Consider the following 24,142-nt stretch of genomic DNA (forward strand, 5'->3'; position numbering starts at 1 on the left):
ACTAATATTCAACATATTCACTTGTTTAACTTGTAAACAATGTAATTGTAAACATAAACACTCTAATGACTCAAACCATGGTTAAAACTACAATGTTGATCTCATGGATGGTCAGTCCTTGCATCTATAGTTCTGTTTATAAATGTTAGTGGTTAAATTTCTCCAGCCCAAACCCTCAGCTGTTTACCAAAAACAGTGATGGGGTGACCGCTTTGTTGATGTTTGAACTGCGGATATCCCCTTTAAGAGAACCGCATCTCACATCAAAATTCTGCCCCTAAATGAGTCCAGGTCATTCAACTGGCGTGAACAATGTGATCAAACACACACAGTATAGTACATGTATTGGAGGACCACAGATCACACATCATTAATACATTAGACAAGGAAGTCTCGTAGTGTGCAAGTCCTTACACTAGGCCTACATATGACAGATTGGTGCTGTGAGAATCCCACTGCAGTGACTGGCTACTGTATGAAGAACGGTCAGTCTCCATCCACTGTGTTTATGATGAAAAGTATGAAGACAATCAGAAATACTTCTGCAAAAGAGAAGACACGATCTAAATGTCTAGGTGATGTTAAAGTGACAACAACCAAAAGCCAGAACGGGAGGTTCTCACTGTTCCACAACAAGACAGACAGAGTTTTCACCATGACCATCACCAGACTAACCCAAGAGGACGCTGGGAGATATCTATGTGGAGTACAGGACAACCACACAATCGATACCATGTCAGCAGTCAGGCTATGACTGCGTGGACAAAACATTAGGAGCACTTTTCTAATATTGAGCTGCACCCCCTTATGCCCTCAGAACAGCCTCAATTTGTCAGGGCATGGACTTTACAAGGTTTCGAAAGCGTTCCACAGGGATGCTGGCCCGTATTGACTCCAATGCTTCCAACAGTTGTGTCAAATTGGTTGGTAGTGGATCTCTACTCCGAATAGCTTGTTCCATCTCATCCCACAGATAATCAATTAGATTGAGATCTGGTGACTGGGCAGGCCACTGCAGTGAGCTGAATTCACTGTTGTGTTCGTGGTCCAGACATCACTAGAGCACACAGATCATATTATCACCATTCAGATAAGTGAAGAGCATATTACTTCCTGGTACACATTATGATGCTGTGTTATTATTTAGTTATTATTAAGGCACATTTCATTCTATCACATAAACATATTTGTGTATTGTACATAGATGGATCTGGCGTCAAATCTGACTTTGGAATCAGATCCCCCCCTCTTAGTGGTGTAGTGTAAAGACATGGTGCTCCGACAACACATCTCTGTGTAATAACTACTTTAATACCAGTAGACAACATTTTGTTGTGTTAGCCCAGTGAAAAATGTCCACACATTGTCACAACAACTGTGTTTTGTGGTCCTTTGTTTTTAGCGACACCAACAATAACCACCACAAGAAAACCTGCTACAACAACAACAGCATCAAACCGAGGTTTACCAACGCTGTCATCCTTAACCACCTCCATCTCACCATCATCATCCATCTCATCATCATCATCCATCTCTCAACTATCATCCATCTCATCATCATCATCCATCTCACCATCATCATCCATCTCACCATCATCATCCATCTCACCATCATCATCCATCTCACCACCATCATCCATCTCACCATCATCATCCATATCATCATCATCCATCTCACCATCATCATCCATCTCACCATCATCATCCATCTCACCATCATCATCCATCTCACCATCATCATCCATCTCATCATCATCATCCATTTCATCATCATCATCCATCTCACCATCATCATCCATCTCACCATCATTATCCATCTCATCATCATCATCCATCTCATCATCATCATCCATCTCATCATCACAATCCATCTCATCACCATCATCCATCTCATCATCATCATCCATCTCACCATCATCATCCATCTCACCATCATCATCCATCTCACCACCATCATCCATCTCACCACCATCATCCATCTCACCATCATCATCCATCTCACCATCTCACCACCATCATCCATCTCACCACCATCATCCATCTCACCACCATCATCCATCTCATCATCATCCATCTCATCATCCATTTCATCATCCATCTCATCATCATCATCATCCATCTCACCACCATCATCCATCTCACCACCATCATCCATCTCACCACCATCATCCATCTCATCACCATCATCCATCTCATCACCATCATCCATCTCACCACCATCATCCATCTCTCAACTATCATCCATCTCATCATCATCATCCATCTCATCATCATCATCCATCTCATCATCATCATCCATCTCATCATCATCATCCATCTCATCATCAACACACAATGGATTTGGTAAATAAACTTTATGGCCAAAAATCTGACCAAACAGATCAGCCCCGAAAAGATAGGATGTGAAAAGATCTGGTGCTTGGTCAAAATACCAATTAGTGGAAAAAAGCTGTGTCAATGCAGCCTATGAGCCTTTTTACGCTGCACTAGTTTGAAACCAGTTTCTCTTTGTAACTGGTTTCACAAAACATCATTTTGTAATGTAAAGAGACTGATCTGGCGTCAAATCTGACTTTAGGTAATGTGTGACACTTCTATACCAGATTCCTCCTGAGTGGTAGTGAAAAGATAATGTCTCTCCGATTCCACATGCCCCTGCAATAATTACTTTAATACCAGTCGACAGCATTTGTGTTGTGTTAGGCTGCGTTTACACGTTGTTGACCAGCACATCCAAGGTTAATGTCAGGACAGGAAGTAAACAGAAAAGTTACACATCTGATGTGGAAGAGAGGCAGATCTTACTTCACATATTAGTGTAAAAGGCCCTATGTAAGTTGAACAGAAATGCTGATTGTAAAGTATGTGTTCTAATGGTACTGTTTGTGTCTGTTCAGATACATCCAGTTTTCATTTCCAAGAAACCATTTGCATGTACAATAATCCTTTGGCCCTGGTTGAGAAATAGAGGTGTCATTGTGAACAGGGCTCTGAAACCACTAATAGTGACATGTGTGAAGTGTATGACACTGTGTGTGTTGTCTTCCACAGCTGACTCCTCAGCACCCAGGGTGAACACTGGGATCGACATAGAGGTCAGTGTGTGTGCGTGCAAGCGCCTGCATTTGAGCATCGTTGCATGTCTGTCTTTGTGTGACAGAGAGTTAGAGAGAGTTAGAGATATATATATTCATATATATAGAGCGAGAGAGAGAGATTTAGAGATATATATAGTTATATATATTTCTATGTAGAGCGAGATAGAGAGAGAGTAGAGAAAGATTGAGATGTGTTACTCTCCACAATTCAAATGTTAAATGCCTACTCTTCGCAGATGCCTGTTGTCACCCACAGCACATGGCCTACAGCAGAGCCTGGACCTGCTAGTGCAGTACTGCCAGACCTAGGCCCTGGTAGTAAACCCCAAAAAGACTAAAATAATGATTTTCCAGAGAAGATCCAGATCTCAGGGAATTAGACCAAAGTTCTTAATTGGTACAAAATATATAGAGTACTGTACACACTACAATTACTTAGGTTTAAAAATAAGCTCAACTGGACACCTTAATGAGGCAGTGAATGAACAGAGAGAGAAAGCACGCAGGGCATTCTACGCCATTAAAAAACCAATTCAAATTGAAATATGTGTCAATCTGTCATTGAACCAATTGCACTTTATGGTCCACTTGCAAAACAAGATTTCACTAAATGGGACAAACACCCCATTGAAACCCTGCATGCAGAGTTCTGTAAGATTCTCCTACATGTCCAGAGGAAAACTACAAACAATGCATCCAGGGCAGAATTAGGCCAATATCCACTAATAATATAAACTCAAAAAGAGAAATTAAGTTGGGGAAACATTTAAAATACAGTGACCCCCTATCATATCATTACCAAGCCCTGCAATGCCAAGAGCTGAGCAAAGAAAAGAGTACCCTCATCCAGCTGGTGTCATGGTTGTCGTAGGAAGGGGCGGACCAAAGTGCAGCGTGTGTATCGTTCCACATTTTTATTGAACTGTGAAACTATGCAATACATATAAATAAACTGAATAACAAAACAACAAACCGTGATGCAGAGGTGAAACAAACACTAACTCAAAGACAATCTCCCACAAACCCAGGTGGAAAAAAACCCTACTTAAGTATGATCTCCAATTAGAGACAACGAGGACCAGCTGCCTCTAATTGGAGATCATCCCAAACAAAATCCAACATAAAAATACAAAACTAGAACCTGACAACATAGAAAAACTAAACTAGAACACCCCCCTGTCATGCCCTGACCTACTCTACCATAGAAAATAACAGCTTTCTATGGTCAGGATGTGACAGCTGGTCCTGGGGCTGAGTTCACAAACCTGTTCTACTAACACACTGAAGCCTCAGGACCAGAACATCCAATCAATCAGAATAAACCAAATTACAACACAATCAAAACAAAACTTAATTTCTTATTGGGAAACACAAGCACAAGCACAAAGCAAAATACAGTGCTATCTGGCCCTAAATCGGCAGTACACCATGGCTAACTATTTGAACATGGTTACTGATCAAAACCTTAGAAAAACCTTAACAAAGTACAGGCTCAGTGAGCACAGCCTTTCCATTGAGAAGGGTAGACACAGGAAAGCCTGGCTCCTTGTAGAGGAAAGGCTGTGCAACCACTGCACAACAGCAGAACCTGAGACAGAGCTCCATTTCCTGACAAAATGTAAAAAATATAAAACAATTAGAGACTGTCATTTCACCAAATTTGAAACCCTTATTCAAGGTTTCAAAGACCTCTCTGATGAGAGTAGGCTACCCATCCTGTTGGGGGAGGATGCAGAGCTGTGGGTTGGCAGCGCACTACATTGCTGCCTGCCATAAGATGAGGGACAGTGTCTGACAGACCAATCAACCTGCACATGTCCTCTACTGTATGCTTATTGTTATTGCTCAATGTATGGTTATTTTGACTCTTGGTTATTGTTGTTACTGTTGTCCCGTTGACAATTTTGATTCTTATTATTTTCATATTGTAAATATCAAAAGTAAGCTTTGGCAATATGTACATCGTTACGTCATGCCAATAAAGCGAATTGAATAGAGAGAGAGAGAGAGAGAGAGAGAGAGAGAGAGAGAGAGAGAGAGAGAGAGAGAGATGTAGTTGGCTAAATGACACTTCCTTCTATACGCCTGTCAGTGATTGCAGTGGTCAGGGTGTGTTCTAATCTATGTTCTTCACTCCCTTATCATGTCCTCCCATCCCTCCTCCCTTTCCTCCTCTCCAGGGTTGTCATGGTGACAATAAGGAGGTAAAGGATCGCCCCCTACAGTCCAGCTCAGGTAGTGAGACCACCACCATCTACTCCACCGCCAACTTACCCACAAGCTACTCTGACTCTCTCAACTACGCTAGCGTCAACTTCCACAATAACCCCAGCTGCCCCAATGAAGCCACTGCCGCCATCGCTAAAGAGGGTACTTTTTCTGGTGACTATGCCACTGTCAAAGTCAGTTAAAGACACCCCTACTCTACTGTCAATCATCCACACAGATACTCTGAGGCTCCTCCCATCTACTCCACAGTGAACAAAACCAGAGACACCTGAGTCACTGACAACCAATCACGAGGGACATACACACACTGGCAACCAATCACAAGAAACATGTAATGAACTACGTTTGCCACTAACAGCCTCTTGAGCACTGAGCTCTGTTTTTAGCAGACAGCTGCATCATGTGTTTCATGTCCTCACAATGTGTTTCCCTGACTTCTCTCTTCCATCAGATGTCTTTCCCTGACTTCTATCTTCCATCAGATGTGTTTCCCTGACTTCTCTCTTCCATCAGATGTGTTACCCTGACTTCTCTCTTCCATCAGATGTGTTACCCTGACTTCTCTCTTCCATCAGATGTCTTTCCCTGACTTCTATCTTCCATCAGATGTGTTTCCCTGACTTCTCTCTTCCATCAGATGTCTTTCCCTGACTTCTATCTTCCATCAGATGTGTTTCCCTGACTTCTCTCTTCCATCAGATGTGTTACCCTGACTTCTCTCTTCCATCAGATGTGTTACCCTGACTTCTCTCTTCCATCAGATGTGTTACCCTGACTTCTCTCCTCCATCAGATGTGTTTCCCTGACTTCTCTCTTCCATCAGATGTGTTACCCTGACTTCTATCTTCCATCAGATGTGTTTCCCTGACTTCTCTCCTCCATCAGATGTGTTTCCCTGACTTCTCTCTTCAACTTGTCTTAATGTTTGTCACTTAATTGCATGTTAATATCTGCAGATAAATATTGTCTCAATATTTTCCAAGCACTGAAAAAGGTATCACACCTTTTGACCAAGGCATTATAACTGTCTATTAACAGTTTTTTTTACACATTTATAAATGATTAAATAAGCATTAATGATGTCATGATAAACTCCCTATAAAGGGTGCCTTTAAAACCACCCCCTTTTAGCTTGACCTTTAACCAGTGATTGTTTTAGACTTCCTCTGTGTTTTATGTTCTTTTATTCATCCTTTTTACGGCTTCCTGTTTGCTTCTACTTTTTTATTTGATTGTTTTTATGCAAATTGTGTTGCGATTTTCTATGCAATTGAAATTAAAGGGGCAGTGCACTTTAAAATTTTATTTTCCAGTTGTTTTAATGATATTTCCACCATATGAGGTCGAATTAACACTCTGAAATTGTGAGAATGATGATAATGCCCTTTTGTGTGAGAGCTGTTTGAAAAGAATACCTGGAATTTCAGCCTGTTCATGATGCCACAATCTGATCTGATTGTAATAGACCAATGACTTGTCATTTGGGTAAGTGGGTGGTCTCTAGACCATCCTATCAGCCAGTCAGGGCTGTTTATGTAAATATCTTCACATTTGTTTCCTAACGCCCACACGATCAGACTGAGAATTTCAATGTCCACAAGAGGCTCAGGGAAATACATTATAAAAAATATACTTTTGAGTTATTTTTATCAAATATACACACACAGTGACTATATACAAATGACATTGAAATAACTGCATGGGGGCCTTAAGTTGGATTTGATATTTTCACATACAGTATGTTGCAGTTGGTACAAAACAGAGCAGCAAGTATTGCACTTAGATGTACACGGAGGTTCAAATGTCAACGACATGCATGTCTATCTCTCCGGACTCAAAGTTGAGGAGAGATTGACTGCATCACTATTGGTCTTTGTGTGAGATGTTGATGTGTTGAAGCTACCGAACTGTCTGTTTAGGCAGTTGGTTCACAGTTCGGACACTCATTGGTATCAGACAAGACATGCAACCAGAGGTCTCTTCACATTCCCCAGGGCCAGAACAGAGGCTGGGAAACACAGTATTAAATAGAGCCATGACTACATGGAACTCTCTGCCACCCCAGGTAACTCAAGCTAACAGATACAAGACCACCTTATGGCAGGATGGAGACTGTGAAGAGACACAGACATGTTGATGCATTTTGTATTGTTTTCTGCATTGTATTATGTTTTGTATTATATATGTGATACGTGGTTAGGATCCAACTTTGATATGTGGTTGTCTCATCTGGCTATCTTAAGATGAATGTACTGGCTGTGGGTCACTGTGGATGGGAGCGTCTGCTGTATGGCTCAATTGTAATGTAAATGTAGTTCTGTATACTTCTGTACTTTATTTGTTATTTTGTTTCATGTTTGGACCCCAGGAAGAGTAGTTGCCTCAGCAACAGCTAAAGGGGATAATAATAAATACCAAATACATCAATGTGAAAATGTAAATGTCTGTGAATGTGCGTTGTCCCTGTCAACTAGATACATAAACACACTCCCTCTCAAAATGATTTGTCATTTGCCAAAGAAAATCACACAGTGATTGGTGGTCATACGGTGAACTGATATAACAGTCTCTTACTGTTACATCCTGTAGGCGTTCTGCATTAGCATCGAATAGCCCCCGTGATATGCAACTTTTCAGGGAAGTTAGGAACAAATATACACAGGCAGTTCGGAAAGCTAAGGCTAGCTTTTTCAAGCAGAAATTTGCATCTTGTAGCACAAACTCAAAAAAGTTCTGGGACACTGTAAAGTCCATGGAGAATAAGAGCACCTCCTCCCAGCTGCCCACTGCACTGAGGCTAGGAAACACTGTCACCACCGATAAATCCACTATAATTGAAAATTCCAATAAGCATATTTCTACAGCTGGCCATGCTTTCCACCTGGCTACCCCTACCTTGATCAACAGCCCTCCACCCCCCACAGCAACTCACCCAAGCCTCCCCCATTTCTCCTTCACCCAAATCCAGATAGCTGATGTTCCGAAAGAGCTGCTAAATCTGGACCCCTACAAATCAGCCGGGCTAGACAATCTGGACCCTCTCTTTCTAAAATGATCTGCTTCGTTTTACTGAAGGCGATAGCCAAATCGGCATATTCAGAGGGAATGTGCACGGTAGTGACTGGGTCTGGACTTTCCACCATGGTCGCACCGATGGAAACTCCTATACACCTGACTGAGCACTCCCCCGACCACCAACCTGTATGGGATAGTGGGCAGTATTTTCATGGCCGGATAAAAACGTACCCGATTTAAACTGGTTACTACTCTTGCCCAGAAACGAGAATATGCATAGTATTAGTAGATTTGGATAGAAAACACTCTGAAGTTTCTAAAACTGTTTGAATGGTGTCTGTGAGTATGACAGAACTCATATGGCAGGCAAAAACCTGAGAAAATTCCAAGCAGGAAGTGGCCTGTCTGCGAATTTGTAGTTCTCCTTTTGCTTCTCTATCAAAACTACAGGATCTGTGGGGTTACATGACACTTTCTAAGGCTTCCATTGGCTCTCTAAAGCGTTCAGAAAGCAGATTGAGGCGTCTCCTGTCTCTGGGCAGAGTATAGGAGCACAGTTTGTCGGTGGACTGCCTGGTGACTAAGAGATTGGAAATGCGCGTTCACGAGACCTCGCCATTTTTTCTTTTGTCCTTTGAATGAATACACTATTGTCCGGTTGGAATATTATCGCTATTTTACGAGAAAAATACCATAAAAATTGATTTTAAACAGCGTTTGACATGCTTCTAAGTACGGTAATGGAACATTTTGAAATGTTTTGTCTCGAAATGCGCTCGTGGCGTTACCTTTTGGATAGCGACGTGAATGCACGAACAAAACAGAGGTATTTGCACATAACTATGGATTATTTGGAACAAAAACAACATTTGTTGTGGAAGTAGCAGTCCTGGGAGTGCATTCTGACGAAGAACAGCAAAGGTAATCCAATTTTTCTTATAGTAAATCTGAGTTTGGTGAGTGCCAAACTTGGCGGGTGTCAAATTAGCTAGCCGTGATGGCTGAGCTATGTACTCAGAATATTGCAAAATGTGCTTTCGCCGAAAAGCTATTTTAAAATCTGACATAGCGATTGCATAAAGGAGTTCTGTATCTATAATTCTTAAAATAATTGTTATGTATTTTGTCAACGTTTATCATGAGTAATTTTGTAAATTCACCAGAAGATTTTGCTGGGAATGCATGTTCTGAACATCACACGCCAATGTAAAAAGCTGTTTTTGGATATAAATATGAACTTGATTGAACAAAACATACATGTATTGTATAACATAATGTCCTAGGAGTGTCATCTGATGAAGATCATCAAAGGTTAGTGCTGCATTTAGCTGTGTTTTGGGTTTTTGTGACATATATGCTTGCTTGAAAATGGCTGTGTGGTTATTTGTGTCTATGTACTCTCCTAACATAATCTAATGTTTTGCTTTCGCTGTAAAGCCTTTTTGAAATCGGACAATGTGTTTAGATTAACGAGAGTCTTATCTTTCAAAGGGTGTAAAATAGTCGTATGTTTGAAATATTGAAATTATAGCATTTTTGAGGTTTTTGTATTTCGCGCCACGCTCTTCCACTGGCTGTTGAATAGAGTGGGACGCTAATGTCCCACCTCGCCCATAGAGGTTAAGAGCCCTCTGCCTCCACAAAATCTTAGGGTTGTGAGTGGCTAGCCAGGGAATTCCCAGTACCACCGGAAATGCCGGGGAATCAATGAGGAACAGGCTGATACGTTCCTCATGCCCCACCCCCGCGTCACCATGACCAGTGGCACTGTGACCTCCCTCACTTAGCCGGACCCTAGTGGTTGACTATCTAGGGCGTGCACGGGGAAGGGTTGGTCCAGCTGAACCAGGGGAATCCCTAACTTCTTGGCGACCCCACGGTCCATAAAACTCCCAGCTGCGCCTGAATCGACTAGTGCCTTATACTGGAAGTGAGAGGAAAACTCAGGAAAAGAAACAGAGGTGTACATGTGGTCGACAGGGGGCTCTGGGTGTGGCTGTTGCTGACTCACCTGGGGGGTCGATGTGGTGCTCTGCCTGCCATCTGAACTCCCGGGTGGACCTCTCCAGCACCGGTCTGCAGTGTGTCCTCTACGACTACAGTGGGCGCAGGAGAGGCCCCCCCCTCTGGTCTTCCTAGCTGCAGCCCCTCCTATCTCCATGGGCATTGGAGCAGGAGGGCTGGGAGGTCGAACAAACAGGCCCCGACTGGAACGCCCCCGGGCAGCCAGCAGGTTGTCCAGCCTGATGGACAAATCTTTGAGCTGGTCCAGGGTGGTAGTATTGTCCCAGCAAGCCAGCTCCCGGCAGACGTCCTCACGAAGACTACATCCGTAGTGGTCAATCAGGGCCCGCTCATTCCACCCTGATCCTGCTGCGAGAGTCCGGAAATCCAGGGCAAAGTCCTCAGCGCTCCTCATCTCCTGCCTCAGGTGGAATAATCTCTCACCCGCCGCCTTGCCCTCCGGGGGATGATCGAATACCGCCCGGAAGCGGTGGGTGAACTCCGGGTAGTCGCCCCTAGCCGAGTCTGGGCCCTCCCAGACTGCGTTGGCACATTCTAGGGCTCTACCCGTGAGGCATGAGATGAGGACGCTCACCTATCTGACCTGATGACTCTTTGCTGTCCCCAGTCCACCTGGTTGTGCTACTGCTCCAGTTTTAACGGTTCTGCCTGCAGCTATGGAACCCTGGCCTGTTCACCGGACATTCTACCTTGTCCCAGACCTGCTGTTTTCCACTCTCTCTCTCTGCCGCACCTGCTGTCTCTAACTCTGAATGATCGGCTATGAAAAGCCAACTGACATTTACTCCTGAGGTGCTGACATTTTGCACCCTCTACAACAACTGTGATTATTATTATTTGACCTTGCTGGTCATCTGTGAACGTTTAAACATCTTGGCCATGTTCTGTTCTGTTATAATCTCCACCCGGCACAGCCAGAAGAGGACTGGCTACCCCTCAGAGCCTGGTTCCTCTCTAGGTTTCTTCCTGGGTTCCTGCCTTTCTAGGGAGTTTTTCCTAGCCATCGAGCGTCTACATCTGTAGTGCTTGCTGTTTGGAGTTTTAGGCCGGGTTTCTGTACAGCACTTTGTGACATCGGCTGATGTAAAAAGGGCTTTATAAATACATTTGATTGATTGACTGATGAACAGTCATTGGTCTCTTATAATCAGATCAGATTGTGTGATCATGAACAGGCTGAAATTCCAGGCATTCTTTTCAAACTGCTCTCACACAAAAAGGGCATTATCATAATTTTCACAATTTCAGAGTGTTATTTCCACCTCATAGTGTGGAAATATCATAAAAAATGAAAAATCAAGTTAACTCCACTGCCCATTTAATTTAAATTGCATTTAAACTCGCAACACAATTCACATTAAAACAATCAAATAAAAAGTAGAAGCAAACAGGAAGCAGTAAAAAGGATTAATAAAATAACATAAAACACAGAGGACGTCTAAAACAATCACTGGTTAAAGGCCAAGCTAAAAGGGGGTGTTTTTAAAGGCACCCTTTATAAGGACTTTCCAAATACATCATTCATGGTTATTTAATCAATTATACATTTGTAAAAAAAACATTAATAGACTGTTATAATGCCTTGGTCAAAAAGGTGTGATAGCCTTGTCAGTGCTTGCCAAATAGTGAGCCAATATTTATCTGCAGATATTAACATGCAATTAAATGACATAAACATTAAGACAAGTTGAAGAGAGAAGTCAGGTTAACACACCTGATGGAAGATAGAAGTCAGGGTAACACATCTGATGGAAGAGAGAAGTCAGGAAAACATATCTGATGGAAGAGAGAAGTCAGGGTAACACATCTGATTGTGAGGACATGAAGAAGGGCCCGGTTCCCCAAAAGCATCTTAAGACTAAGTTCATCGTTAGAACCTTCGTAGGAGCATCGTTAAATCTCTGAGCTGTTTCCCAAAACCATCTTTACTAAAGTTGCACTTGAAAACGCTAAATGAAGCTGTGATTTTGTGCATCGTTATTGGGTAGCCGCCACAATACTTGCAGGCAGCTATACGTGGTAATATACTGAACAAATATACTGCTCAAAAAAATAAAGGGAACACTTAAACAACACATCCTAGATCTGAATGAAAGAAATAATCTTATTAAATACTTTTTTCTTTACATAGTTGAATGTGCTGACAACAAAATCACACAAAAATAATCAATGGAAATCCAATTTATCAACACATGGAGGTCTAGATTTGGAGTCACACTCAAAATTAAAGTGGAAAACCACACTACAGGCTGATCCAACTTTGATGTAATGTCCTTAAAACAAGTCAAAATGAGGCTCAGTAGTGTGTGTGGCCTCCACGTGCCTGTATGACCTCCCTACAACGCCTGGGCATGCTCCTGATGAGGTGGCGGATGGTCTCCTGAGGGATCTCCTCCCAGACCTGGACTAAAGCATCCGCCAACTCCTGGACAGTCTGTGGTGCAACGTGGCGTTGGTGGATGGAGCGAGACATGATGTCCCAGATGTGCTCAATTGGATTCAGGTCTGGGGAACGGGCGGGCCAGTCCATAGCATCAATGCCTTCCTCTTGCAGGAACTGCTGACACACTCCAGCCACATGAGGTCTAGCATTGTCTTGCATTAGGAGGAACCCAGGGCCAACCGCACCAGCATATGGTCTCACAAGGGGTCTGAGGATCTCATCTCGGTACCTAATGGCAGTCAGGCTACCTCTGGCGAGCACATGGAGGGCTGTGCGGCCCCCCAAAGAAATGCCACCCCACACCATGACTGACCCACCGCCAAACCGGTCATGCTGGAGGATGTTGCAGGCAGCAGAACGTTCTCCACGGCGTCTCCAGACTCTGTCACGTCTGTCATGTGCTCAGTGTGAACCTGCTTTCATCTGTGAAGAGCACAGGGCGCCAGTGGCGAATTTGCCAATCTTGGTGTTCTCTGGCAAATGCCAAACGTCCTGCACGGTGTTGGGCTGTAAGCACAACTCCCACCTGTGGACGTCGGGCCCTCATACCAGCCTCATGGAGTCTGTTTCTGACCGTTTGAGCAGACACATGCACATTTGTGGCCTGCTGGAGGTCATTTTGCAGGGCTCTGGCAGTGCTTCTCCTGCTCCTCCTTGCACAAAGGCGGAGGTAGCGGTCCTGCTGCTGGGTTGTTGCCCTCCTACGGCCTCCTCCACATCTCCTGATGTACTGGCCTGTCTCCTGGTAGTGCCTCCATGCTCTGAACACTACGCTGACAGACACAGCAAACCTTCTTGCCACAGCTCGCATTGATGTGCCATCCTGGATGAGCTGCACTACCTGAGCCACTTGTGTGGGTTGTAGACTCCGTCTCATGCTACCACTAGAGTGAAAGCACCGCCAGCATTCAAAAGTGACCAAAACATCAGTCAGGAAGCATAGGAACTGAGAAGTGGTCTGTGGTCACCACCTGCAGTACCACTCCTTTATTGGGGGTGTCTTGCTAATTGCCTATAATTTCCACCTGTTGTCTATTCCATTTGCACAACAGCATGTGAAATTTATTGTCAATCAGTGTTGCTTCCTAAGTGGACAGTTTGATTTCACAGAAGTGTGATTGACTTGGAGTTACATTGTGTTGTTTAAGTGTTCCCTTTATTTTTTTGAGCAGTGTATATAAACACAACATGGAAAGTGTTGGTCCCATGTTTCATGAGCTAAAATAAAAGAGCCCAGAAATGTTCCATATTGTCACGTCCTGGCCAGTATAAGGTTAATTGGTATTGTAGTTTGGTCAGGACGTGGCAGAGGGTATTCGTTTTATGTGGTTCGGGGTGGTGTGTTTTGTTGAAGGGGCATTTGGTTTAAGTATTCCCGGGGTTTTTGGGCACTGTTTGGTTTTCAGGTATTCTATGTTTAGTCTAGTATGTCTGTTTCTATGTTTGGTTAATTGGGGTTGGGACTCTCAGTTGAAGGCAGGTGTTGTCTATCTGCCTTTGATTGAGAGTCCCATATATTAGGGTGTGTTTGTTATTGGTGGGTGTTGTTCTGTGTTAGCCTTGTGCCTTGCAGACTGTCAGTCAATCGTTATTTCTGTTTGTTATTTTGGTGTTCATTTTGTATTCATTAAAACGTTGAGATGAGCATTCACATACCTGCTGCGTTTTGGTCCTCTTTAACCGACGACAAGCGTGACAGAATTACCCACCAACTATGGACCAAGCAGCAGAGGAAGGAGCAGAGGGACTTCCAGTTGGACTGGCGGGAGAAGTGGACCTGGGAGGAAGTTCTGGACGGGGCCGGACCTTGGCACCAGGCTGGGGATTATCGCCGCCCGCAGTGGGAAATTGAGGCAGCCAAGGCAGAGAGGCGGAGGTACGAGGCCATGGACGCGCTGAGGGAGAAGCACGAGAGGCACCCCCAATAAAAAAAATTTGGGGGGCACACGGGTAGTTTGGCTAGGCCTAGGAAGAGCCGGAAGCCAGCTACCCGTGGTTATATGGAGGAGCGTATGGGGGGGAGAGCGCCATGTTTCGCTGAGGAGCGCACTATCTCACCCATACGCACGCACAGTCCGGTGTGCGTTGTTCCAGCCCCTCGCAGGTGCCGTGCTAGAGCGGGCATCCAGCCTGGTAGGAGGATGCCTGCGCAGCGCATCTGGTCGCCGGTACGCCTCCGAGGACCAGGCTACCCAACTCCCGCTCTACGCACGGCTACCATCAGGCCCCTGCACAGCCCAGTCTGCCCTGTACCAGCACCCCGCTCGTACAGGGCTACTAGTTCCATCCAGCCAAGACGGGTTGTGCAGGAGGTAAGATCAAGACCGACTGTGCGCCTCCATAGCCCTGGGTTTCCAGCTCCTGTCTCTCGTGCGGACCCGGAAGTGCGTCAACCCAGTCCGACTCGTCCTGTTCCCGCTCCCCACACTAGCCTTCAAGTGCGTAAACCCAGCCACGCCAGTCAACAGTCACCGGAGCTGTCCGCCAGTCAACAGTCATCGGAGCTGCCCGCCAGTCAACAGTCGTCGGAGCTGCCCGCCAGTCAACAGTCGTCGGAGCTGCCCGCCAGTCAACAGTCGTCGGAGCTGCCCGCCAGTCAACAGTCGTCGGAGCTGCCCGCCAGTCAACAGTCGTCGGAGCTGCCCGCCAGTCAACAGTCGTCGGAGCTGCCGGAGTGGCCAGACTGCCCTGAACTGCCGGAGTGGCCTGACTGCCCTGAACTGCCGGACTGCCCTGACTGCCCGGACTGCCCCGAGTGGCCAGACTGCCCGGACTGTCCCGAGTGGCCAGACTGCCCGGACTGTCCCGAGTTGCCAGACTGCCCGGACTGTCCCGAGTTGCCAGACTGTCCCGAGTTGCCAGACTGCCCGGACTGTCCCGAGTTGCCAGACTGCCCGGACTGTCCCGAGTTGCCAGACTGTCCCGAGTTGCCAGACTGCCCGGACTGTCCCGAGTTGCCGGACTGTCCCGAGTTGACAGACTGCCCGGACTGTCCCGAGTTGCCAGACTGTCCCGAGTTGCCAGACTGCCCCGACTGTCCCGAGTTGCCAGACTGTCCCGAGTTGCCAGACTGCCCGGACTGTCCCGAGTTGCCAGACTGTCCCGAGTTGCCAGACTGCCCCGACTGTCCCGAGTTGCCAGACTGTCCCGAGTTGCCAGACTGCCCGGACTGTCCCGAGTTGCCAGATTGCCGGGACTGTCCCGAGTTGCCAGACTGCCCGGACTGTCCCGAGTTGCCGGACTGTCCCGAGTTGCCAGACTGCCCGGACTGTCCCGGGTTGCCAGACTGTCCCGAGTTGCCAGACTGCCCGGACTGTCCCGAGTTGCCAGACTGCCCGGACTGTCCCGAGCTGCCAGACTGCCCCGACAGCCTGGAACGGCCTGAGCCGGAGCCACCTCCAGAGATAGGTCGGTTGGGGAGGGGGGGTGTAGCACAGTGCCGTCGTTGACGGCAGCCACCCTCCCTTCCCTCCCTTTAGTAAGGGGGAATTTTTATTTTTGGTGTTGCTTGGGGTTATTTTTGTTAAGGTGCTTCCGGGGTTAGCACCTTTAAGGGGGTCCTGTCACGTCCTGGCCAGTATAAGGTTAATTGGTATTGTAGTTTGGTCAGGACGTGGCAGAGGGTATTCGTTTTATGTGGTTCGGGGTGGTGTGTTTTGTTGAAGGGGCATTTGGTTTAAGTATTCCGGGGTTTTTGGGCACTGTTTGGTTTTCAGGTATTCTATGTTTAGTCTAGTATGTCTGTTTCTATGTTTGGTTAATTGGGGTTGGGACTCTCAGTTGAAGGCAGGTGTTGTCTATCTGCCTTTGATTGAGAGTCCCATATATTAGGGTGTGTTTGTGTTTGTTATTGGTGGGTGATTGTTCTGTGTTAGCCTTGTGCCTTGCAGACTGTCAGTCGATCGTTATTTCTGTTTGTTATTTTGGTGTTCATTTTGTATTCATTAAAACGTCGAGATGAGCATTCACATACCTGCTGCGTTTTGGTCCTCTTTAACCGACGACAAGCGTGACACATATGTACAAAAAGCTTATTTCTCTCATATTTTGTGCGCAAGTTTGATCACATCCCTGAGGAGTATTTCTGTCTGTAATAAACCCTTTTGTGGAGAAACTCATTCTGATTGGCTGGGCGTGGCTCCGCACTGGGTGGACCTGGCTCCCAAGTGGGTGGGCCTATGCCCTCCCAGGCCCACCCATGGCTGCGCCGCAGCCCAGTCATGTGAAATCTATAGATTAGGGCCTAATGCGTTTCTTTCAATTGGCTTATTTCTGTAAATGAACTGTAACTCAGTAAAATCTTTGAAATTGTTGCATGTTGCGTTTATTTCTTTGTTCAGTATATCTCTCTAGGAGCTGAACAGTCGTCAATATTGTGCAATAATTCTAATGCCAAGATAAGATTTGAATGGAGGAAGTGACACTGCCTTTCTTTCCATCCTATCAGTATCAACATATGGTCCAATTAATCACTTAGCGAACGTTCTAGCTGCGTGGGAAACGCAGGTTACATCTTCGGCTGTTGTAGGAACCACACATCGTTAAAACACTCGTAAGCCTAAGTTCCATCGCTATCAGGAACTCAGGGCCTGATCATGCAGCTGTTTTCTAAAAACAGAGGCTGTCGGTGGAACATATAGTTATAACTATTATAATAATATGTCACTTATGATTGGTTGCCAATGTGTGTATGTCCCTCGTGATTGGTTGTCAGTGACTCAGGTGTCTCTGGTTATGCTCAATGTGGAGTAGATGGGAGGAGCCTCAGAGGAGCTGTGTGGATGATTGACAGTAGAGTAGGCAGGGTTTTGACTGACGTTGACAGTGGCATAGTCACCAGAAGTGCCCTCTTTAGTGATGGCGGCAGTGGCTTCATTGGGGCAGCTGGGGTTCTTGTGGAAGTTGACGCTGGCGTAGTTGAGAGAGTCAGAAGGGCTTGTGGGTAAATTGGCGGTGGAGTAGATGGTGGTGGTCTCACCACCTGAGCTGGACAGTAGCGGGCGGTCCTTTATCTCCTCATAGTCACGATCACCATGACAACACTGGAGGAGAGGGACAGGAGGACATAATGAGGGAGGAAAGAATTAAGCAATAAGGCACGAGGGGGTCTATATACCATGGTAAAGGGCTGGTCAAAGGGCTGTTCTTTCGCACAACGCAACGCGGAGTGCCTGGATACAGCCCTTAGCCGTGATATATTGGCCATATACCTCAAACCCCTGAGGTCCCTTATTGCCATTATAAACTGGGACCCAACATATTTATAGCAGTAAAAATAATTGTTTTGTTATACCCACGGTATGCGCTCTGAAAAACCATGGCTGTCAGCCAATCAGCATTCAGAGCTCAAACCACCCAGTTTTTTACATAGATTAGAACATGATCTCTCTCTCTCTTTTCCCACACACACACACACACACACACACACACACACACACACACACACACACACACACACACACACACACACACACACACACACACACACACACTCAGTCAGTCAAACACACAGGCCCGCACACACACTGACCTCTCTGTTGATCCTAGTGTCTGTGTTCCTAGTGTCTGTGTACCATGGCTGTCAGCCAATCAGCATTCAGAGCTCAAACCACCCAGTTTTTTACATAGATTAGAACATGATCTCTCTCTCTCTCTTTCCCACTCACACACACACACACACACACACACACACACACACACACACACACACACACACACACACACACACACACACACACACACACACACTCAGTCAAACAAACAGGCCCGCGCACACACACTGACCTCTCTGTTGATCCTAGTGTCTGTGTTCACCCTGGGTGCTGAGGAGTCAGCTGTGGAACACAACACACACGTACACAGAGTGTCATACAATTCACACTATTGGGCTGCAGCAGTCTGTTCAGGTGGTTTTCAGAGCCCTGTTCACAATGAGACCTTTATTTCTCAACCAGGGTCAAAGGAGGATTGTATATGCAAATGTTTTCTTTGAAATGAAGACGGGGTGTGAGTAACTTCCCCTTGTGTGTGTGTGAGAGGGATTGTTACCCACCTGTTTCCTGGTTGAGTTTCCATCTATAGACTATGAGCAGGCTGACCACAAGCACCAATAGCAGCATGACCAGAATCCCAGATACTATGATGACCACTGATGTATCAGAACACAGACACAAACAGTACCATTAGAACACATACTTTACAATCAGCACTTCTGTTCAACTTACATAGGGCCTTTTACACTAATATGTGAAGTAAGATCTGCCTCTGTTCCACATCAGATGTGTAACTTTTCTGTTTACATCCTGTCCTGACATTAACCTTGGATGTGGTGGTCAACATTCATGTTTCATGTCTGGGTGCAGCTATTAGCATACTGTATACACCACCGTATGTAGACTGACAAAAGAAGGCTAGCTGTTCAAACTATACAGGAGATTCTCATCTAAACCATATTGCACACTTGAATTAGGCATCAATTCACAAATGTGTTGATATTTTAAAAGGTTTTAATTCTTCAGTTGGCTAACACAACAAATGCTGTGTGCTGGTATTAAAGTTATTCTTGCAGGGACATGTGCTTTCGGAGAGACATAGTTTTGGTATGAGTGTCCCACAATAGTGTCCCACAATACCTGCAGATGTGTTCATTCAGTCTGATGTTGTCACACCCTGGCCATAGAGAGGGTTTTGTTCTCTATTTTGGTTAGGCCAGGGTGTGACTAGGGTGGGCGTTCTATGTTCCTTTTTCTATGTTTTTGTATTTCTTTGTTTTGGGCCAAGTATGGTTCCTAATCAGAGGCAGCTGTCTATCGTTGTCTCTGATTAGGAATCATACTTAGGCAGCCTTTTCCCACCTGTGCTTTGTGGGATCTTGTGTTTGTGTGGCTGCCTGTGAGCAGGCCAGAACTTCACGCTTCGTCTGTATTGTTTTGGTGAGTTTCATATTTATTAAACATGTGGAACTCTAAGAACGCTGCGCCTTGGTCTACTCCTTTAGACGAACGTGACAGATGTACTCACCTAAGAGGAGGACAATCTTCAGTGTGAGGACCAGCAGGATAACCATGATGATTTGTGGCTCCCAACTAGTTCAAGTCTCTTTAGACCCTGGGAATCTGATTCCAAAGTCAGATTTGACCCCAGATCTGTGTCTTTACACTTCCAAAATGTGTTTACAAACTAGCATAGTGTAAAAAGGCTCATTGTTTATTCACCAGATCTGTTGTGTGATGAGGGTGATGGTGAAGACATGGATGAGGGTGATGGTGAAGACATGGATGAGGGTGATGGTGAAGACATGGATGAGGGTGATGGTGAAGACATGGATATGGGTGATGGTGAAGACATGGATATGGGTGATGGTGATGATAGAGCTGGTGAAACTGGGTTTTAGAGGGAGAGAAAGAGACACATATAGTATGCTTGAGTGTGTGACAGGTGAAATTACTCAAATACTACCCGGGTTGGGGTCATTTCAACTACAGTCAATTCAGGAAGTAAACCAAATTCCAAAATGACTTGTCTTTATCTAGGTTTCCCTCCAATTGGTGACAGATTTTCATGCAAATATTATAAAATCTGCATAAAGAATAAGTGGTTTCCACTTATTAACAAACTTGTTGCGGAACGTGATGATGTACTTCACACAAAATGTACTTTTTCGCTTCAGTTTTCATGTACAGAATAAAAATCTGAAGTTCAATGTGTTTCCATCTCATTTTCAACTCCACCAATAGTTTTCCCAAAAACTGCTGCGTTATATAGCGAATGTTTCACCTCTGGACTTGGCATGTGTGCTCTAGCCAACAGCTCAAAGATAGTCGGCTGTGAGGGTACTGCGTAGACTAGTATACACTATGAGATTATTATGGATAAGTGTGAGAATATCTGATTGTCTCCTAGTTTACTTCGATATGATGTTTATTAAATAAATGTTAGTGCATAAAGGTGTTTCCACTGCTATTTCTCGCAAAATTAATTTTACCGACAAAAAGACCCAACCATGTCGAAAGAACAAATTATCTGTCAGCATTTATAAAATTGTACCGACACTTTCTGTTTCCATCACATCTGTCCTGATTTTTCTTTTTGTCATATGGTACAACTTTACTCGCATAAAAACTGGATGGAAGCATGGTTAATGATAAGCATTAAAGAGAAGCTGAATTTCTGTATACTTCCTGAATTGACTGAAATGTAAATGTACCCTGACCAATACACTCACTGGCAGATGCATAGAAGGAAGTGTGGTTTCTGCTCTTCCTGTGCAGATATTGTAGTTGTCATTTAAATATCCACATCTTCTCTCTCCTTTTTTTATACACAGGAGCAAATACCCTAAATATACAACAGCTGAAGACTGAGTAATACTGGCAGGTTTCTGAATCCGAGACAGACGTATAAACATGCAATACATCACACAGAAAGTTACGTTTTGTCCTGATCAATCTGTCTCACAATGCAGAGCAGGCTCATGCAACAGGACCCTTACTCTTGATATCTAGCTGGACTGCTGACGGGGTATGAAGAGTGTGGTTGTTCTGCACGCCACAGAGACATCTCCCAGCATCCTCTTGGATTAGGCTGGTGATGACAACGCTGACTGTCTTGTTGTCGAACAGTTAGAACCTCCAGTACTGGCTTTTGGTTGTTGTCACTTTTACATGTCATTGTTTTCATGCTTTTCTTCATACACACAATGGATGGAGACTGACAGTTCTTCACAGCCTGTCACTTCAGTAAGGTTCGCACAACACCAATCTGTCATTTTAAACACATCTAACTTCCTTGTCTAATGTATTAATGATGTGATCTGTGTGGTGTGTTTGATCACATTGTTCATGAAAGTTGAATGACCTGGCCTCATTTAGGGTGGAATCTTGTTGAGATGCAGTTCCCTTAAAGGGAAAATCTGCAGATCAAACAACAAAGTCGGCACCCACTGTTTTTGGTAAACAGCTGAGGGTTTGGGCTGGAGAAATTTAACCACTAACATTTATAAACAGAGCTATAGATGCAAGGACTGACCATCCACGAGATCAACATTGTAGTTTTAAACATGGTTTGAGTCTTTACAGTGTTTATGTTAAGAATTACATTGGTTACAAAAAATGGAGTAAAACAAGTATATTTTGAGTTTTAGTGGGTTACGACGGTTTAACTAAGCTCATGAGGCATTTATAAGTTATATTCTTCAAGAATCAATGGGCAAATATAAATAATTTAAAAGTACAGCATGTAGCAATCACAGATTGCCCCTTTAAGTCAACATGTACAAAACTCATGCATTGTGTCACTGAATAATGTGGATAAAAATTTACTAATGTGCAGGGATCTCAAGTTAGGATTCAGGACAAGTGCAGAAGCTTGATTAGGAATGTGTATTATAATATGTTTAGTTTGGAAGTGCTAAAGTTTTGAAAATGAGAATGAAAGGTTTACAGTACCTTCAGAGACAATAAGGTTGATTTCAACGTAGTGATCTGGTTTCCATTTGGCTGTTTCCTCTCCACACCAGTATCTCCCAGCATCATCTAATGTCAAGTCAGTGATGGTTACAAGGAAGACACTTTCCTCTCTGATGTCCTTCAGAGAGTATCTCCCTCTAGAAGTGCTGTTTACCCCCGCCTCAGTCTTAATAACTTTGTCTTTATAATAAAGAGAACAATCCCCTTTACAGAGGTACTTATGGTGGCTCCTCCACTCCTCTCTATAGGGGCATCTGATCTCTGCTTTGCCCCCCTCATATCCTTCCACTGTGATCAACTCTGCTGTACACACACTCCACACAGCAGCTGTAGGACACACCAACAGTCTCATTACAAACAGTACAAACACCCCAGCTTCCATTTCACATATTGTAAGAGTGGATTCTGGTCTGGTACACCACTGGTGATCCTTCACATCCATCAGTACATACTGGACCTTGTGTTCCTCAGTGTCCCCTCCCCTTTATCTAACAACATTATCAGTGAGTGAAGTGAGTTACACTGTAAAATGTTATAACCAAATGTATCAAACTATAGAGAGGAGTCACTGGAGATGTGTTCATTCAGTCTGATGTACTCACCTAAGAGGAGGACAATCTTCAGTGTGGGGACCAGCAAGATAACCATGATGACTTGTGGCTCCCAGCTAGTTCAAGTCTCTTTAGACCCTGTACATCCTGTTTACTCCAGTCCCCTCAATACTTCTACGTCCAGTTACCACCCCAGTACAGGAAGGTCTGTTCCTGCAGTGTGCATGAGAACCACTCTGTTAGTGTGTGTAGTGCAGGAAGTCCTGCTGTTTGATTAAGTACTTCCTGAAATCATTTCACTACTCTGTAAAACTTTTTAATAACATTCAGTAATAAACCGTATATGAGTGATTTATAAATAGCTTTCTCATCATTCATTAATCATAATATATATGGACAGTTAAACAACTTTTAAAATATGTATTAATGGTTATTAATTAGGGTGGCAGATAGCCCAGCAGTTAGGAGCATTGGGCCAGTAACTGAAAGCTTGCTGGTTCAAATCCCCAAGCAGACTAAATGAAAAATCTGTCTGTGCCCGTGAGCAAGGCACTTAACCTTAAATGTTCCTGTAAGTCGCTCCGGAAAAGAGTGTCTGTGAAATGATGAAAATGTAAATGATTAGTAAGATATAGATCCTTATATTATAAACTTAGATATGGAATTATTTTAACTTGGGGATAGCCCTTTTTTTTCAATTTTCAAATCTAACTGCCTGTAGCTCAGGCCCTGAAGCAAGGATATGCGTATTCATGGTACCATTTGAAAGGAAACACTTTGAAGTTTATGGAAAATGTGAATTGAATGTAGGAGAATATAATTGAATGTAGGAGAATACAACACAAATGATCTGGTAGAAGAAAATACAAAGAAAAAAACAACCGTTAAAAAAAAAAAAAATCTACCATCTCAGCCTCCAGTATTTATGCCTCAGTAGTTTATGTGTCGGGGGGCTATGGTCAGTCTGTTATATCTGGAGTATTTCTCCTGTCTTCTCCGGTGGCTTGTGTGAATTTAAGTATGCTCTCTCTTTTTCTCTCTTTTTCTCTCTTTCTTTCTCTCTTTCTCTATTTCTTTGTTTCACTCTCTCGGAGAACCTGAGCCCTAGGACCATGCCTCAGGACTACGTGGCCTGATGACTCCCTGCTTTCCCCAGTCCACCTGGTCGTGCTGCTGCTCCAGGTTCAACTGCTCTGCCTGTGGCTATGGAACCCTGACCTGTTCACCGGACGTGCTACTTGTCCCAGAACCGCAGTTTTCAACTCTCTAGAGACAGCAGGAGTGGTAGAGATACTCTGAATGATTGGCTATGAA

The 24,142-nt window shown here is 44.4% G+C and overlaps 1 protein-coding gene and 1 pseudogene across 2 annotated transcripts; one reads left to right on the forward strand and one right to left on the reverse strand.

Annotated features, from left to right (window-relative positions):
- Nucleotides 1-427: 427 nt before the first annotated feature.
- LOC123739052 (CMRF35-like molecule 9) lies at nucleotides 428-5,599 on the forward strand (annotated as a pseudogene).
- An 11,129-nt stretch (nucleotides 5,600-16,728) lies between these two features.
- LOC123739050 (CMRF35-like molecule 6) lies at nucleotides 16,729-23,063 on the reverse strand. 2 transcript variants are annotated; one of them, XM_045713618.1, is made up of 6 exons: nucleotides 22,880-23,063; nucleotides 22,257-22,604; nucleotides 20,025-20,192; nucleotides 18,863-18,958; nucleotides 18,595-18,644; nucleotides 16,730-17,852 (listed from the first exon to the last, which is right to left on the reverse strand). In XM_045713618.1, the coding sequence occupies exons 1-6, from the start codon at nucleotides 22,923-22,925 to the stop codon at nucleotides 17,529-17,531; spliced, it is 1,032 nt and encodes a 343-aa protein (XP_045569574.1). In that variant the 5' UTR covers nucleotides 22,926-23,063; the 3' UTR covers nucleotides 16,730-17,528. The 2 variants fall into 2 exon arrangements, with proteins under 2 accessions (XP_045569575.1, XP_045569574.1); XM_045713619.1 differs by lacking the exon at nucleotides 18,863-18,958 and having other exon boundaries at nucleotides 16,729-17,852.
- Between the last annotated feature and the right edge of the window lie 1,079 nt (nucleotides 23,064-24,142).

The sequence above is a fragment of the Salmo salar genome, unplaced genomic scaffold, assembly GCF_905237065.1.
Source record: "Salmo salar unplaced genomic scaffold, Ssal_v3.1, whole genome shotgun sequence".
Classification (NCBI taxonomy): domain Eukaryota; kingdom Metazoa; phylum Chordata; class Actinopteri; order Salmoniformes; family Salmonidae; genus Salmo; species Salmo salar.

Excerpts from the sequence above, each read along its gene's own strand:
- LOC123739050 (XM_045713618.1), bottom strand. The coding sequence starts at position 22,925 with ATGGTTATCTTGCTGGTCCCCACACTGAAGATTGTCCTCCTCTTAG. Across the intron at positions 20,193-22,256 it reads CAACCTTATTGTCTCTGAAG|TTTCACCAGCTCTATCATCA; the intron begins GTACTGTAAACC and ends TCTAAAACCCAG. Across the intron at positions 17,853-18,594 it reads ACACTAGGATCAACAGAGAG|TGTTGTCATGGTGATCGTGA; the intron begins GTCAGTGTGTGT and ends CCTCTCCTCCAG.